General features: G+C 36.7%; 1 protein-coding gene across 2 annotated transcripts in view; it reads right to left on the bottom strand.

The window, feature by feature from the left end:
- cntnap2a (contactin associated protein 2a) overlaps positions 1 to 14,920 on the bottom strand; it is a 357,512-nt gene that overhangs the window by 166,104 nt on the left and 176,488 nt on the right. For both annotated transcript variants that reach the window (XM_079601641.1, XM_079601642.1), the window contains exons 7-8: positions 12,619 to 12,762; positions 10,626 to 10,884 (exon numbers count right to left, since the gene is read on the bottom strand). In XM_079601641.1, the coding sequence (XP_079457767.1) occupies positions 10,626 to 10,884; positions 12,619 to 12,762 (403 nt within the window). The remainder of the gene's footprint in view (positions 1 to 10,625; positions 10,885 to 12,618; positions 12,763 to 14,920) is intronic.

Here is a 14,920-nt window from a genome sequence, read left to right as displayed (position 1 = left end):
TCGGACAGATATTTAGAAATGATGTTCGGGTTCGGGTCGGGCTCAGTCACATCAGCGCGATAAGGCATTGAACATTTTAAATTTAAAACAGCTTATGTAGGTAGCCGATGTGCCTGATGCTTTCACTTGATGCAAACGTTCGTTTTTGTGATTAAAATACATGTAAAATATTACCATAACATCCGTCTTCCTGTGTGCGGACATTTGTTTATGTAGCCGTGACAACGAAACGCGTGCATAATGTGCGCGCGCCAGGTGTTAAGAGCGCTTGTTGCTCCGCGCACTGATGCGCTTGTCCTGTTGACATTTCCGATTGCCTTCCTACAGTTGCTTAATAAAAGCGGGCTTTCCACACAAACAAACGTACAATTGTCATTAGTATGAGAAAAAAATGGGATTTTAACTGTCGGGCTCGGGTCGGGCTCGAACATAAATATCTTTGTGCCTGTCGGGCTCGGGTCGGGTTCGGTTACTGCTCTGTCGGACGCGGGCCGGGCTCGGACTGAAAAAGTCGGCCCGATCCGCACTCTAGACCACACGCACACGCACGCTTGCACGAGCACGAGCTGTTCATAACCAAAGGAGCATTATCCGCAAATCTTTTGTTTACAATCATAATGTCTTCAGAGGTAATAAAGTTATAAATCTGCAAGTCATTTTAAATATGTGAAAGGAAAGGCAATTGAGTAAATTACACACTTATGTGTGAGGGAAAAACGGGGGTAGTAGAAAACTTAGTTTTTTTTATTTCCATCTATCTCCATGTTGAACTGTGTTATGTGTTTACTGTATCCACTTATGATTGTATAATTATGGAAACACGTTCATGAACAATATAAGTTGTTACTTTGTAAAAGCTCAAAGCTACAGTCGGTCAAAAAAGTACACTCAATTGTCTCAAGGTAATAAACAATTAAATGGCACTATGACGTTACCATAAAAGCCAAACAGGCTAATCCGCCGAAGATTTGCGGGGGTTTAGCCTGTTTGATTGATCTGCTAAGTAATTATCTAAGTCTAATTATCTAATTTATATATCAGCATTTTATATGGAGATCTCTCCATTTGTTGAAAGCCTTCCCTATGTTTACTCTCGTCTTATTCCGACGCCTGTCTGAGTCCAATTTGGCCCTTTTGGTTACAAAAGTTTTCTTTTTTTTATCTTACGTGGAGTTTGCGTTGGTGTTTGAAATGAACTACAAGCAGGTCTCTTACAATCCAACTTCTACGGAGAATGCCGGCGAATACACAAACCTGCCAGACATAGCTATGTGAGCGTGCCGTGAACGCGCATGACGTCACACCCAGTCTAAAATTCCGGCCCGAATCCCTCTTATTTATTTTACTTTACAGGATTATAGAGACAATCTCAGTGATCAGAGAAGGGCTCATTCAGCCCATCAGGCAATTGTTTAAGCATGTATGGGTTAGAAAACGGGTATTTTTAACATGAAAAGTTGCTTAATGCACCTTTAATTAATAGTAATTTCACAATATTACAGATTTTTTTTGCTGTATTTTTGATCAAATAAATGCAGCCTTGAGCATAAAACATTATTCATTATTAACATATTACAGTTTTTCTCAGTCGCTTTGGTGCATTTCTCACATCACTATTTACATTTGCACAACAGTTAGTTCAACCTCCACAACATTTAGTCATTTGTGCACACCATAGTAGCAGTTTCTCATTCCTTCGAACAAATTGCAAATGCTTTTGGACATGCATCAATTGCTTTCATACAACTCTCTGCTGTTTTCAAACATTATCATTTGCTTATGTCATGTCAGTCAAAATTAACTATACTTGTGAATGCTGAATAGTCATTCCATATAAAACGAATAGTCCTCCTTTCATTGCTTGAGTCATTACATACAAAAATGTTGAACTAGTTGTTAAAATCTGTCAAGCAAATTTTACAAAAAACATTTAATCTTTTTTTTTCCTGAAAATGTCTCCTAAATTGAAGGGGAAGGGGAAGGGGAAGGGGAAGAAGAGGCCAAGTACATAGGCGGATCCCTGATGAAATCAGGGCTACAATTGTGGATCATGTTGTCAATCACGGCCTCACAACGGCTGAGGCTGGTCGAAGGGTGCAGCCAAATGTTGGGAGAACCACTGTAAATTCAATTATTCAAACATTTCGTCGGGAGATCAGGTGTGTATAAATGGCATATCCCCAGTCTTGCTCCATACAACACACAACATCTGCTGACTTTGTTAGACACTCTTTACAGGGACATAATCCCTGAGAATGAGAGGGGTCTAACTGGAGACCATCTGAGCAAGCATGTTGTTGTTTTGGATTGCATTGCAAGAGATATTCGCTGTGATGCAGATGAAATTATGTGGCCATACAGAGAGGAACGTCTGGATGTGCATGAATGATTACAGTACTATGTATGTTGTATGTTCAGTTCCAATATGTACTGCAATATTGTTTACAGTTGTGCACAGCTCTTCCCAAAGGGAGTTTATGTTTGTTGTAAATAAGGGTGTATTTTTTCTTTTGCACAATGCTGTGAACAAATTAGAATTGCAAAGAGCATATGCAGTAAAAATGTGAAACATTCAGTGTCTTGTACTCAGTTACCTCACTAAATACAGTAATGTGTAACTTTACTGTATTTTTTAAATGGCTGTGCAAATAGTATATAATGCCGTCTTGAGCATTTTCAGGTAGTGTCACCAATATCTGACTTTTTTGCATTGGAAAACATTTACAGAGTAAACTGTCATAATGAAAACATGACAAAGCCATTTGACTATCTTGTTCATAAGCAATGGTGTCAAGACTTTTCATCTTTATGACACTGACACTTTCATTGACATGAATAGTTGCTTTTGAGGAATGAGCTATCCATTTTGAGCAAGTGACACGCTTTTGCAGGTTATCAACTAGGTTTTGCAGTTTGTACTAATTGTTTTGAGAACTGCATTAACTGTTGTGCAAATGTAAATAGTGATGTGAGAAATGCACCAAAGCGACTGAGAAAAACTGTAATTAATAAAAAAATCATTAAGAATAATTTATACTGTGAAAAAAATGTCATATCATAAAAACAACATGTTGATCAAAAATTGAATTAGCACTGTACTAAATTGAATTATAAAAAATATTATCTGAAAAGAGATTTCAATAGAGTCTGACGTTAACATGTGGCTAACTTTGATAACAAGTACATACAAATAAGCATGAAAATACACAGCACAAAAAAATACTGGGCAATTTCTTTTTATTGTAATTAGCCTGAACTATTGAATGAAATATATTTAATTACTATATTTGATCAGAATTTTTTCATTGAGTTCAATGCAATGCATGATGGGATTTTCTTTCTCTATGAAGGATACTGTACATGCGTTTCTGCCAAAATAAGGTTTGGAACAGCCTACACATCGGAAGCGCGGCTATAATGCCTTAGTTAAAATGCTGCCTCTGTAGACAGCGCTCTGGGTTTTGGAACAGAGAAAATGGCTCTCTCTGTTGAAAAAGGCTACGTGAGACATCTGTTCATTTTGGCTGAAGAGGAAGGAAAGCAAACAGGAAGGAGTAGTTTGAAAGCAAAGAAGCTGTTAAGGAACGATTCAGTGCATCTTTTGAGGCCCACTGTGAACAAACATCCCTGATAGATCAATGAATTATTGCACAACATCCATCAAGATCACTCACTAACGTGGAATTCACACAGAGCATGAGAGTATACAGGAAATTAACATCACGTCCATACACAACGTAATCATATCCATTCTGCCGTATATACACAAACTCCGTGATGATGATGCACAAGGTTTTCTGTTGATGCATTTCTTCTTTTATTTTAGCCACTTGACTTCTTATTCTGCTATGAAACTAATGAAGAAAGTTGACTTAAAGCTCTATTAAAGCCTCTAAAACATGCAGTTCTCTAAACAAAAATTGAAAAGGGAATGAAAGAGCAGACAAAAGGTTGTGAACATTCATATCTGAAGAAAACAAAAAAAGGTAAGAAAAAATAATGTTTTTTTAATAGCCTTGCTCTCAAGGTTGGCAAATGCTTAAGATGCAAAAACGTTTCAATACAACGTCAATGACATTTGAGTCTTTCCTTCGACAATAAAGGGTCTGTATGATTTTTTCCCATGTTTTTTCATGTGTTCTTATGCTCACCAAAGCTGCATTTATTTAAAAAATATTTCATATCCAATATATTTTCAAATGCAACTCTGTGATGCAAAGTAAACATTTTTAGTCTTCAATGTAACATGATATGCTGATTTTTTAGGGAAAATATCACTATAATTCTGAAATATGATCAAATATGAGCTGAGAGTTCTATATTCTTGCTAAAATCTGAAAGCATAATATATAATAAAAGTAAAATAGCCCAAATATTTGATAAAAGAACACAAGATGCAGGGAATATGTGGTGCAACTCTCTGCCATTTCGCTGTGGTAATAAATAGCAAGTAATAAACCCAAATGTCCATTCACCTTAACTTTCTTGGTGGAGCTGAAAGTTCAATATTGAATAGGAATACACTGCAATAATGGAGATCCCCCAAGGGAATCACAGGGCAAACACTATACCTTACTATGATTATAATGTTATATTGTCCCAGTTTATGAGCTTGCTAAATTGCCTTCCGCCTGGATTGAAAAGGCTCTCAAATTACCTCGGCGGGGCAAATATTTAAGACCAAAGCACAGAGTCAACTCAAATTCATAAGCGCTAGAGGGCTTCATAAATTTCAAAGAAAACAGATTCACTTAAACAAGCGGGATCAATATATGATAGAATACTAGTGCGAGAGGAAAGGTGGGAGGCAATTGGCAGTTCTTTCAGTCTTCTGAATTCACATGCCTTGAAGGTATCAGACTTTGGCTGGAGCCACAGAAAGAGCCACAGCTGAATGCATATAAGGAGCAAAGTGAACACCACCGTGCATGACAATCTGAAGTTTTTTTCAGAATTATCCCATTAACACAATGGAGCAGGTCTGTGATCGGTGCGATTCATCAAACTGTCAGCAACATGACTTGTCAGTGTTGTTCTTATAGGCTTACATTTCATGAGTGGAAAATCACTGGCAATTTTCAGTCGTCCTGTCAATTTTGGTTGTAATTGAACATGCAGCAAAGCTCCGAATACCTATTAGTTTTTCTTAGAGGGTATAACGGCACTAACGATTAAAAGGAAAACAAATGTGTAAGGAACCCTATTTTAAACCACGCTACACTGCAAACACATCGGAGCATTAGCGTCCTAACGCTAGAGATTTAATATCCATTTCCTGACAGTATCATTATAATGATTAACAATTTTACTGTAAACAGCAGCGTTTGACTTACTCTACCTGGGTCCATTAGGAGATAAGTGGAAAACAAACAAAAACCAAACATATTTTTCACTGGATTCCTCATGCTTAATTGGAGAACATCTCAAAAGTTAGCATCATTCTCTTGACAACTGCATACTTGATTACCATGGCAACAACCTTGCTGTAACATCACCTAATTATGACTAATTATCTGTTACTGAGGGAAGCAATCACTACTCGCCATTGGCTCCTGAGAGATGATGATTAAATGCTGAAAAACACTAAGAAACTTACCAGCACAAGATGTCTTTACGATCATGATAATTCTCGTTTGAACAAAAAAATGGGGGTTTTAATATATTGGTTCTCTAAGTCTGTTAATGAGAGATTCAATTCTAAAAAACATGTCAGATATGTTTTGCATGAATCATCTTGAATAATTTAGATTCAGTGGGGAAGTTCTAATCCCTAACATTCTACCATTCCCATCTATTACAAGTGGATTCGCCACACTGAGTCATTCATGTCAATTAACTTAACATGTCGACCATTAATCTTCAGTGCTTAAAGAAAAAGATGATGAAAACTCAATGCATTTAAATCAGTAGTTTGAAAATGCACTGAATTGGTGAAATGAGAAGTAAAAGTAAGAAGATGGCAATTACACAAGTGTCCCCTCTGGAATTTGACTTAACTGCGGCCTATTAGCAAGACTACACTCATTTACGGCACTATCAGACTCCTCATCCACATTTCCAAAGACAATTTGCAGCTCAAGACAAGCAGAATGGACTTTTAACCCGGACAAGAAAAGGATGGAGCCAGCAGGCAAACGAGCTGAGCTGCAAAGGTGACAAAAATATTCACACAGTACAGATGAAAGCGCGCTATATGACCTTACGAGCCTGAATGATGTCTGGATTATTCTACTATCCTACATTTTTACGGGAAGGATAGCTTTATTTCCGGCAGCGTAAAACAGAGATCAGTGCATTCCGATTCCCAAATTAATTCGGTTCTCTTCAAAAACATACAGCACAATCAATGTACTCCGAACTTTTATGAACAGTTCCTTTCAGTAAATAAAAAATTCAGAGGCTGCCCAATTCGAAGGCTCCAAATGCAGCCTGCAAATCCATTCTTGGTTTCCTGGGCCGCGAAGGATAGAACAAAGGAATCCTTCGTAGCCCAGCCTATCCGAAGATTCACGTGCCGGTAATGACAGGATTTTTTTTTTTTTTTTTTTGAGAAAATGCTGGATTACACTTTTAAATGTAAGTATTAGGTTTCAATTTACTTAAATATCTACACTGTAAAAATTTAATGATCAATAAGTTATGACAACATGTGTTTTTACATTGCTTTTACCAAAGTCCCTGTGAGACAAGTAATTTCACTCGGCGGCCATCTTTGAAACGCCTCTCGGGCATGCAACTGACTGTTTCTATAGGAACCGGAGCTTCTAACGGCAGCTGCAGTGACGTTTGAATGTAATAATGAGTATCTTGTATTGAGTACGAAAGCGAACGGAGTAATGTGGGAAGATTTCTTTGTGTATGTGAGGACCCTAGCGGCAGAGTTCTGGATATATTGGATTTTATTTAATGATGAATTGGGTAAGCCATAGAAAAGAGAATTGCAGTAGTCAAGCCGTGAAGTGATGAAAGCGTGAACTAGAGTCTTAGCATCGCTGATATTTAGAAATGGACGCAAGCATGCAATATTATGAAGGTGAAAGAAGGCAGACTTAGTGAGCGAGGAGATGTGTGGAAGGAAGGAAAGAGAGGAATCAAAGATTATACCCAGGTCTTTGACAGTGGTGGAAGGTTGAACTAGAATTCCAGCAATATTAACATTGTCAATATATACACGGGATGCAGCTAGAGGTGAACCAATAAGAAGTAGATCTGTTTTATCAGTGTTGAGTTTGAGAAAATTACTGGCCATCCAAGCATTTATATCATAAATACAATCTGATATGGAATGCGTGGGGAAAGGAGCATTGCGTTGAGAATGGATGTATAGTTGGGTGTCATCTGCGTAGCAGTGGAATTTAAAGCCATAATGATGGATGATGTTACCTAATGGGAGCATGTAGATGATGAAGAGAAGAGGCCCAAGAACAGAACCCTGGGGAACACCGTGTGGTGTCGAGTCGTGAGATGAGAAGACTGTGAGAGATTGCGTCGAATGCAGAGGAAATTCTGGTGAACATCCATATTGACTGTACTTAATTTAAGGGGCCAACTTTTTTTTTTACAGTGTACTGATACAAATGTAACATATTGTTAAAGCTGTTCAAATGTTGACTTGTAACTTACTAAGATGTGATAGTTTATTCTCTTTATTATGTACATAAATGGACCAAGGTGAACACATTTAGACAGGTTGTGAAGCCTGTTATGTTTTTCGACAGTTAATTATAACTTTCATAAAAAGTCAAGTGCAAAAGTTCCTGCCACCTGTCAGCGATGGCTGTCACAGTTGCTAAGTGACAAGAGCAATCCTCCATAGGCTAGACCGTCCCATTTAGCAATGCTCACTTGGACCTTGTGGACTTTGACGTCTGTGTCCTTCGAGGGAAGCAGCCTCTGAATTGGGACACAGCTAGTGTTGTGTGATTCCTGAAATAATTATTCTTATGAATAGTTTCTTTTAGTGAAAAAAAATAATAATAATACACGGCAATCAGTGTACAGTAGTCTGATACTTGAAAGAATGACTGATTTTTCTAGTGAACCAAAATCATTCAGCACAATCTGATTCCTGAACGAATGACTCTTAATAAGCATTTTTTTAGTAGATCAAAAACATACAGCGCAATCAGTGTAGTGCAATTTCCAAACAAAAGATGCTTATAAACGATCTTCAGTGAATCAAAAACATACAGAGAAATCAGTGTACTGCAATTCCTGATTGAATTATTATTTTTAGTGAATCAAAGTCTTAAAGCACAATCTGATTGTGGCTGCAATGAGTCAGTTCTGACTTGTACTGGTACTGGTTGTTCATAAGACATATCGTTAAAGATGCAGATGATACATTTTATCAGTAATGTTTTATAACAATAAATAAATAAAATGTTACCACTTTTTTATTTTAATATAGCAGACTCTTATATAGTTATGGCCATTATTAAATTGCATTTATTCCACCTCAAAAATTAAAAGTTTTTGTAAACATACCTTTTGCAAGGATTTTTAAATACTTTATTTAATATAAAATATAAATAGAATTTCAAACTAATCGTTAATAAGCCATTAATTAACCAGCATTAATGGCTGACTTTTTGGTTCAACAAACATTGTTCAACTAGCAGTTGACAGAAAATGTTCAGGTGTTGTACAATGTGACGCTATAAGGATTAGCAGTTCATTGCAGCATTTCCATAAACCTTATCAGCCATTTATGAAGAAAGATTGATCATGAATGCTCTCAATACAACGTCTACACCCCAGGACTAAGGCATTCAGAAGCATGACTAAGGAAATCATTTATTAAGTTGTCAAGGTAATATTTCTTCAGCTAACGATTCTCTGCAGATGGAGGAAGAAAAAAAAAATCAAAGATCTTAAAACTACACTCAATTTGTATTCTAATAGGCCTACCCAATGTCAGATTAACAAGAAAAGCCCTGTCATGCAACCACACGTATATAAACCTAAAGTTATATCGACAAATATATTAGGGGTTCGAATACTGAATCTTAAAGAATTTGATTGTCTTTAATTGAAAATGAAGATCATGTGTGGTAGAGTTATATGATTAATTGATATTCAATGAAAAATAAATTATAATTCCAAGTGGGAGAGTTTTTTTTTATATCATATGATCTATTAGTTAACAAATGGGTTCACTAAACCTGACTAATTATGGTGCTATGGTTACCTTAGTACTTTGCTCTGTAGTACAGACGAATAAGTGACACCATATATCAATTCTTCCATTGATAAAGTCCACAATTGATCAAGTAAACCCAATAACATGCTGAAGTCTGAAACAGGATCGAAATTTCAGATCCTGTAGACCTATTAGATTAGGTCAAACCACAACATTAATCTCACAGCTGTCACTAAGCACTTACTATGCATGGAACTTCATCAAGTTATTACCTGACTCTTCCATGCTGTAGTTCAATGTGGAGTCAATTTGCTTTTCTTAAAAGAGATAAAGGATTCCATAGAGGCGGAGCCCAATTAGCCTTGAGGTTAACAATGTAAGAATAACTACCCTTTCTCCTAATGGCCTATTAGCACAGGAGTTTGGCGAGTGTGTCCAGAATGCCTATAGATGTCTTTGGACTAATGCTCTTCTATAGACTGACAAAGACACGTATTACGTCAACAAAAAAAGGACAATTTGATTAACATGAAGGCTAGACTCTTTAAAATCTCAATTGTTTCTTCCAGACAGTGATGAGATTTCAATATGAACTCGTTTGAAATATGAATGCATTTCTCATCCAATTCTTCCAAGACCAAATGTTCAGAGCTATGTTATCAACATTACATTTGAAGATACTTTAAGAGACAAAGTTTATACCTAAATAGAATTTACCCTATTTTATACAGTACTTTAATAATTTACATCAGCAGTGACTATACGGTACTTTAATAATTTACATCAACAGTGTCCAACCAAGTCTGTCTGTCTATCTATCTATCTATCTATCTATCTATCTATCTATCTATCTATCTATCTATCTATCTATCTATCTATCTATCTATCTATCTATCTATCTATCTATCTATCTATCTATCTATCTATCTATCTGTCCATCTATCTGTATATATAATCAATTCATGTTTATCAATTCAACATCCAAAACCAAGCTCTCTTATAAAGAGAGAAACATCAATCCTCTCCTGCATCCTTCCATCACTGTCATAGAGACAACAATCTGCTAGCTGTGCTTGTCCAGCCTGATATGGAACGGTCTTTTCACAATCCTGTTGAAATCAAATTCTGATGGATGCAATAAAGTCCTGTACGTTTTTTTTTCTCATCCCTGTTTCACTCAAAAATGGATAGAATTAATTGAATTTTGTAAGCAAATTCATGTTGATTTTAAGCTATAGAGGACAAACCTGAGCATTAAAGTATAACTCTGAGACATGATGCAACTTTACCATAGCTACCATACCATAACTGGTGCTGATTGATCATATAGTATTTAAACATACAAAATTGAAACATTAAGTAATGTATCAACTAGGTGCTACTTTGCTAGAAAAACAACAGTTTAAAAAAAAGGCTGATGAAACCTTATGAGATCTCTATGTAACAGCCACTGCGTCTGTGAGGGGGAAGAATGTCAGCTCACCTGATGCAATGTCCACCCGCATGTTCTTCTGCTGGGTGACGTTAATGTGCGCTGTGACTTTTCCCTCGTTTAGAGCCAATTCCAGCATTCCATCTGCCAAGGAGCTGAACAGGAGCAGGCCGCTGGGGTTCCAGGAACGGAACTGGAATCCCACAGACACCATATTGTGGTCCCTTCTCCCCGGCAGCTGCAGAAAGCTTGTGCCATTGAAGAAGACGGGGAACGTGTGTGTGTCCACGCAGGAGAACGTCAGGTTGCGCTGAAAATAAGGCAGGATAGAAAACACTTAAAAGCCATTTATGTTGTTTAGAGTGTAGACGCTAAGATGTAATTGGTCAAACAGCTGTTATCTTTATAGAATGCATCAAACATTATATCACTTCTTAAAAATAAATTAGGTCTCCCAACATGGCCGAGGTAGTTATGCTGGTCTATTTTGAGGCCTTTAAAGGGGGCGTTAGAAGTTTTAGACCTTTTTTAAACCAGGTAAGACCAGCAAAGAACCTTAAATCAGCTGTTTTTCTTGCAAAAAAATATGTCTCTGTTCAACAGCAAATTCCACACAACACACTGTATTATGTAGATCTCAAATGCAACATCTTTAATACACTTACAAGGCTGCAAAATAAAGTGACTAGAAAATAATTCTGGGTCTGAAATGGTTGAGGACCTTTCATGTGGAACATGGGCTTAAAGAAAGATCTCTCAAAGTGCTGCTCCAGCATGTTCCGTTCCCAACCACGCCTTCGATTTCTGAACCTTAAGCTGGAAAAGGGGTGCATGGAAACAACGACGAGGGCTTTTATTCATAACTCTCCAGCTCTACGTCCTTCTAAATGGTAATTTGGAGGCACCGAATGCACTTCAGCCTTATTTCAAATATAGAGAACTTAATCAGTCTCATCACAATGAAATAGAAAAGTGCACTCAGCCTTTCTCAGCGCTTCATAAGAGAACCTCCGCCCATGCGATGTGTTTCATCAACCTTGAATATAATCCTTCAGACATGAATAATAATTCAGAGCCTGTCTATGGTGGACACATGTCAAATTTGCAAAGGAGGAGAACTGTGCTATTTACATGCTTTTAAAGGGATAGTTCGGTCAAAAATTAACATTATGTCATCCTTTACTCATCCTAATCTGGTTCTAAACCTGTATGACTTCCTTTTTTCTGTGGAACACAAAAGAAGATATTTTGGAAAATGCAAGTCCAATGTTAGGGTCCAACATAGGGTCCAATGTTGACCCCATTGACGTTCATTGACTTTTTGTGCAGAGAAAGAAAGTCACACAGGTTTAGAATGACATTGGGGCGAGTAAATGATGACAATTTTTATTTTCTGTTTAATTTTTGCCTCCTAAAATACAGTACAAGCATGATTGGTTTATTTGTCAAAATACAAAAATCTCTAGAACAAAAATATGTTAATCTAATTCAAATATATTATAATTTACCATAATGCTTGACTGATGTTCTATGACATGATGTGCTGGTGTAAATGTACGGCAGAGATCAAATTTTATGTATCAGAAAAAAAGCATTGTGTCTCTTTATGTTTGTGGTTCCATTAATGAATCACATAACACTGATATGCTTATCGGATATGATGTGCAATTATAGCATTCTTTGTAATATCACAGGCAGTGGAAATTAGATTATTATCAGTGCTGACAACAGTCATCAAATCCGTGTAGATGATTAACATTCCCATCAGCATGTTGTAACAAATTAAACGGAAACATACAGCATAGATATGAGGTTTTTAATGCAAGCTCCATCAATATCATGTCTGAACCGCTATACATTCAGAAGTGTCAACCTTGCACAGCTCTTCATGGTCATACACCTCCACAAAAACCTCCAGGCGAAAATAATCTAAACATTAAATATGCACAGTCTGTCATAAACGAGAAAGTTATGCAATCAAAATCAAACTCTGATCAGTCAGATATGGTCCGTGGTGTGTTGATTGAAAAGGGAATCGACTCACAAAGCTGGAGGTGTCCAGTTTCTTTCTTCTGGCCAGGTCAGTGATGTTCTCTCCATTGTAGTTGATGCTCTCCATGCAGCCTTTGAAGTTTCTTCTACCTCCTGAGACTGGCTTCCCAGAATAAGGCATCCCTCCGAAAGTCAGCTGCATGGAGAAATCAGACTTCTTAGAGACATAAGCCAGAACAACTGTATCAAAGAATTTCAACCCACCAAGTTCAACACAACAATATATACAGAGTGTGGGGTAAGATGTGCCAGTGGGTAAGCCAAGTCACCTCCTTAACCAATAAACCATGCACAAACATTTTTTTTAAATCAAATTTTACACATCTCGGGTAAAATTATTAAATGCCACATTTCTTTTTTTGTCAAAGCAAATTATTGCAGGTCTATAAATAAATGGCATGCATGTTGGTGAAATGCCAGTGCAATAAATATGTAAATTATTCATATTTATTTATTAATATTTCCTTTAATAATGAATAATTCTTTTTATATTTAGTTTTAAATTAAAATGGTTTAATTAGTCAATACTTTCCTTGCCGGTTTGTTAAAATGTAATGTGCAGCAAAAGATTTTGTAATGGGATTGTGCATTAGTAAAGGATTTACGTTTATATGTTATTTTGAAATGGAAATCATTCCTATATTGTCCAAAGATACAAGCCCCCCTTGACATGACACAGTTTACCCCTAATGTTTTGTCACTTCTTGATACTTATTGCGGGGGAAATTCATACTTCGATGGCCCTATTTTCAAATTCGATTCATTATACACTTGTAAATTCCGTTGAAATATGATGGTGAAATATAATTAGCATTTAATTATTACCTCTCTTTCATTTCTACTTCCCTGGGGACACATTTTAGCCACAACCCAAAAATATTCAGCTTGTGACAATGGAGTAAAATGATACATATTTTGTAAAATCAGATAATATCTAGCTATTGAAAGATGCTTAGTAAACACTATTATACATGCAGTTTCAAACAAAGTACTCGTGCTTCAACACAATAGTCGATAAATGCAATTGTTTGCAAATGCAGTCTGCGCTCCAGCAGAAAACGACACACCGGTTTGGATCCATTCTTGGCTCAATTAATCAGACACTTTCACTTTAATTGGGGTCAATTTGTCTCAGACCAACTGAGCTGTAACTAGCCCTGTAGCATCCAATGGCAACAGGAGCGTCTGAGCTCAATTGAATAGATAAGGAGTTGCTCCCACACCATATTCTTTACGTAACTGAAAATTAATTTCTTATACATTCCTCTACAGTGCTTGTTAATGCACGTAATTTCTGTTTGATAACAGTAATATCCTGCTACATATTATTAGTGTGGATTAATCCTGTGTGGAGAAGCGGATTCAGACGCTCTGTGCTGAAAAGAATAACAAGGGATAAAAATCCCACTGCAAACACAGTGAGAACCTCCCTGGGACAAAGTGTCTTGGTTTGACATCACGGCTTTGAGCTTGAGATCTCTGGATTGTGTGACGGCTGCAGTGTGACCGGAATAACAGAATAATACAGATAATTACAGAACAGTGTACTCCATTGCTTTCAGTTGTTTGCCTTCTGTGTCAAATTAAGACACATTTAATTCTTTGCATTTGTAAATAAGAAATCTATATTTTTATATATAGATTTTGGAGCACCTAACCCCACTCTTACCCTAAACCTACCCACTTCTCAACAAACACAAGTACAGTCAAAGATATTTATTGCAAATTAAAGCATTACAAACAATTCGTGTTGTGTTCCAAGCCTTCTTAAGCCATACAATTACTTGATATGAAGAACAGAGTGGAACTTAAGCTTTTAATCGCTGAAAATGATTAATGTCACTGATATCTCATTTAAAAGATACACCAAAACTATACCCAATGCCATTTCACAATCAACGCTGACGTAATGCTTCTTCATAATGTGTGCAGAGGATCTGAGCTTGACAATGGACGGAGACGGTGATCGCTTTTGGGTCTGTTGCTCACACAAATCAATCGTTTGGGCGGAACACTTGGAAAATTTTACTTTTGAATAAATTGTGGCTGTAGTCGTATCTGTATCTTATATATCCTGCGTTTTATTTGATAAAATACACAAATGGGTAGTTTTATGGATAGGGGTTGGGTTACATGCTCAAACATGTCTAAACACTGTAAATAAAATTGTAAAATGTAAATGTGATTCTGGCTGATTACATTGAAAATCACACCCCAACATATATGTCAAAATTGCAAAATAAACCCCAATATATAATTTCATCATGATGATAACATTTCCATGGCCATCGCGT

This window comes from Phoxinus phoxinus (genome assembly GCF_949152265.1).
Source record: "Phoxinus phoxinus genome assembly, chromosome: 24".
In the NCBI taxonomy this organism is placed as follows: Eukaryota; Metazoa; Chordata; class Actinopteri; order Cypriniformes; family Leuciscidae; genus Phoxinus; species Phoxinus phoxinus.
Note: the sequence above shows the minus strand (reverse complement) of the source record. Positions and strands in the feature narration are given on the sequence as shown.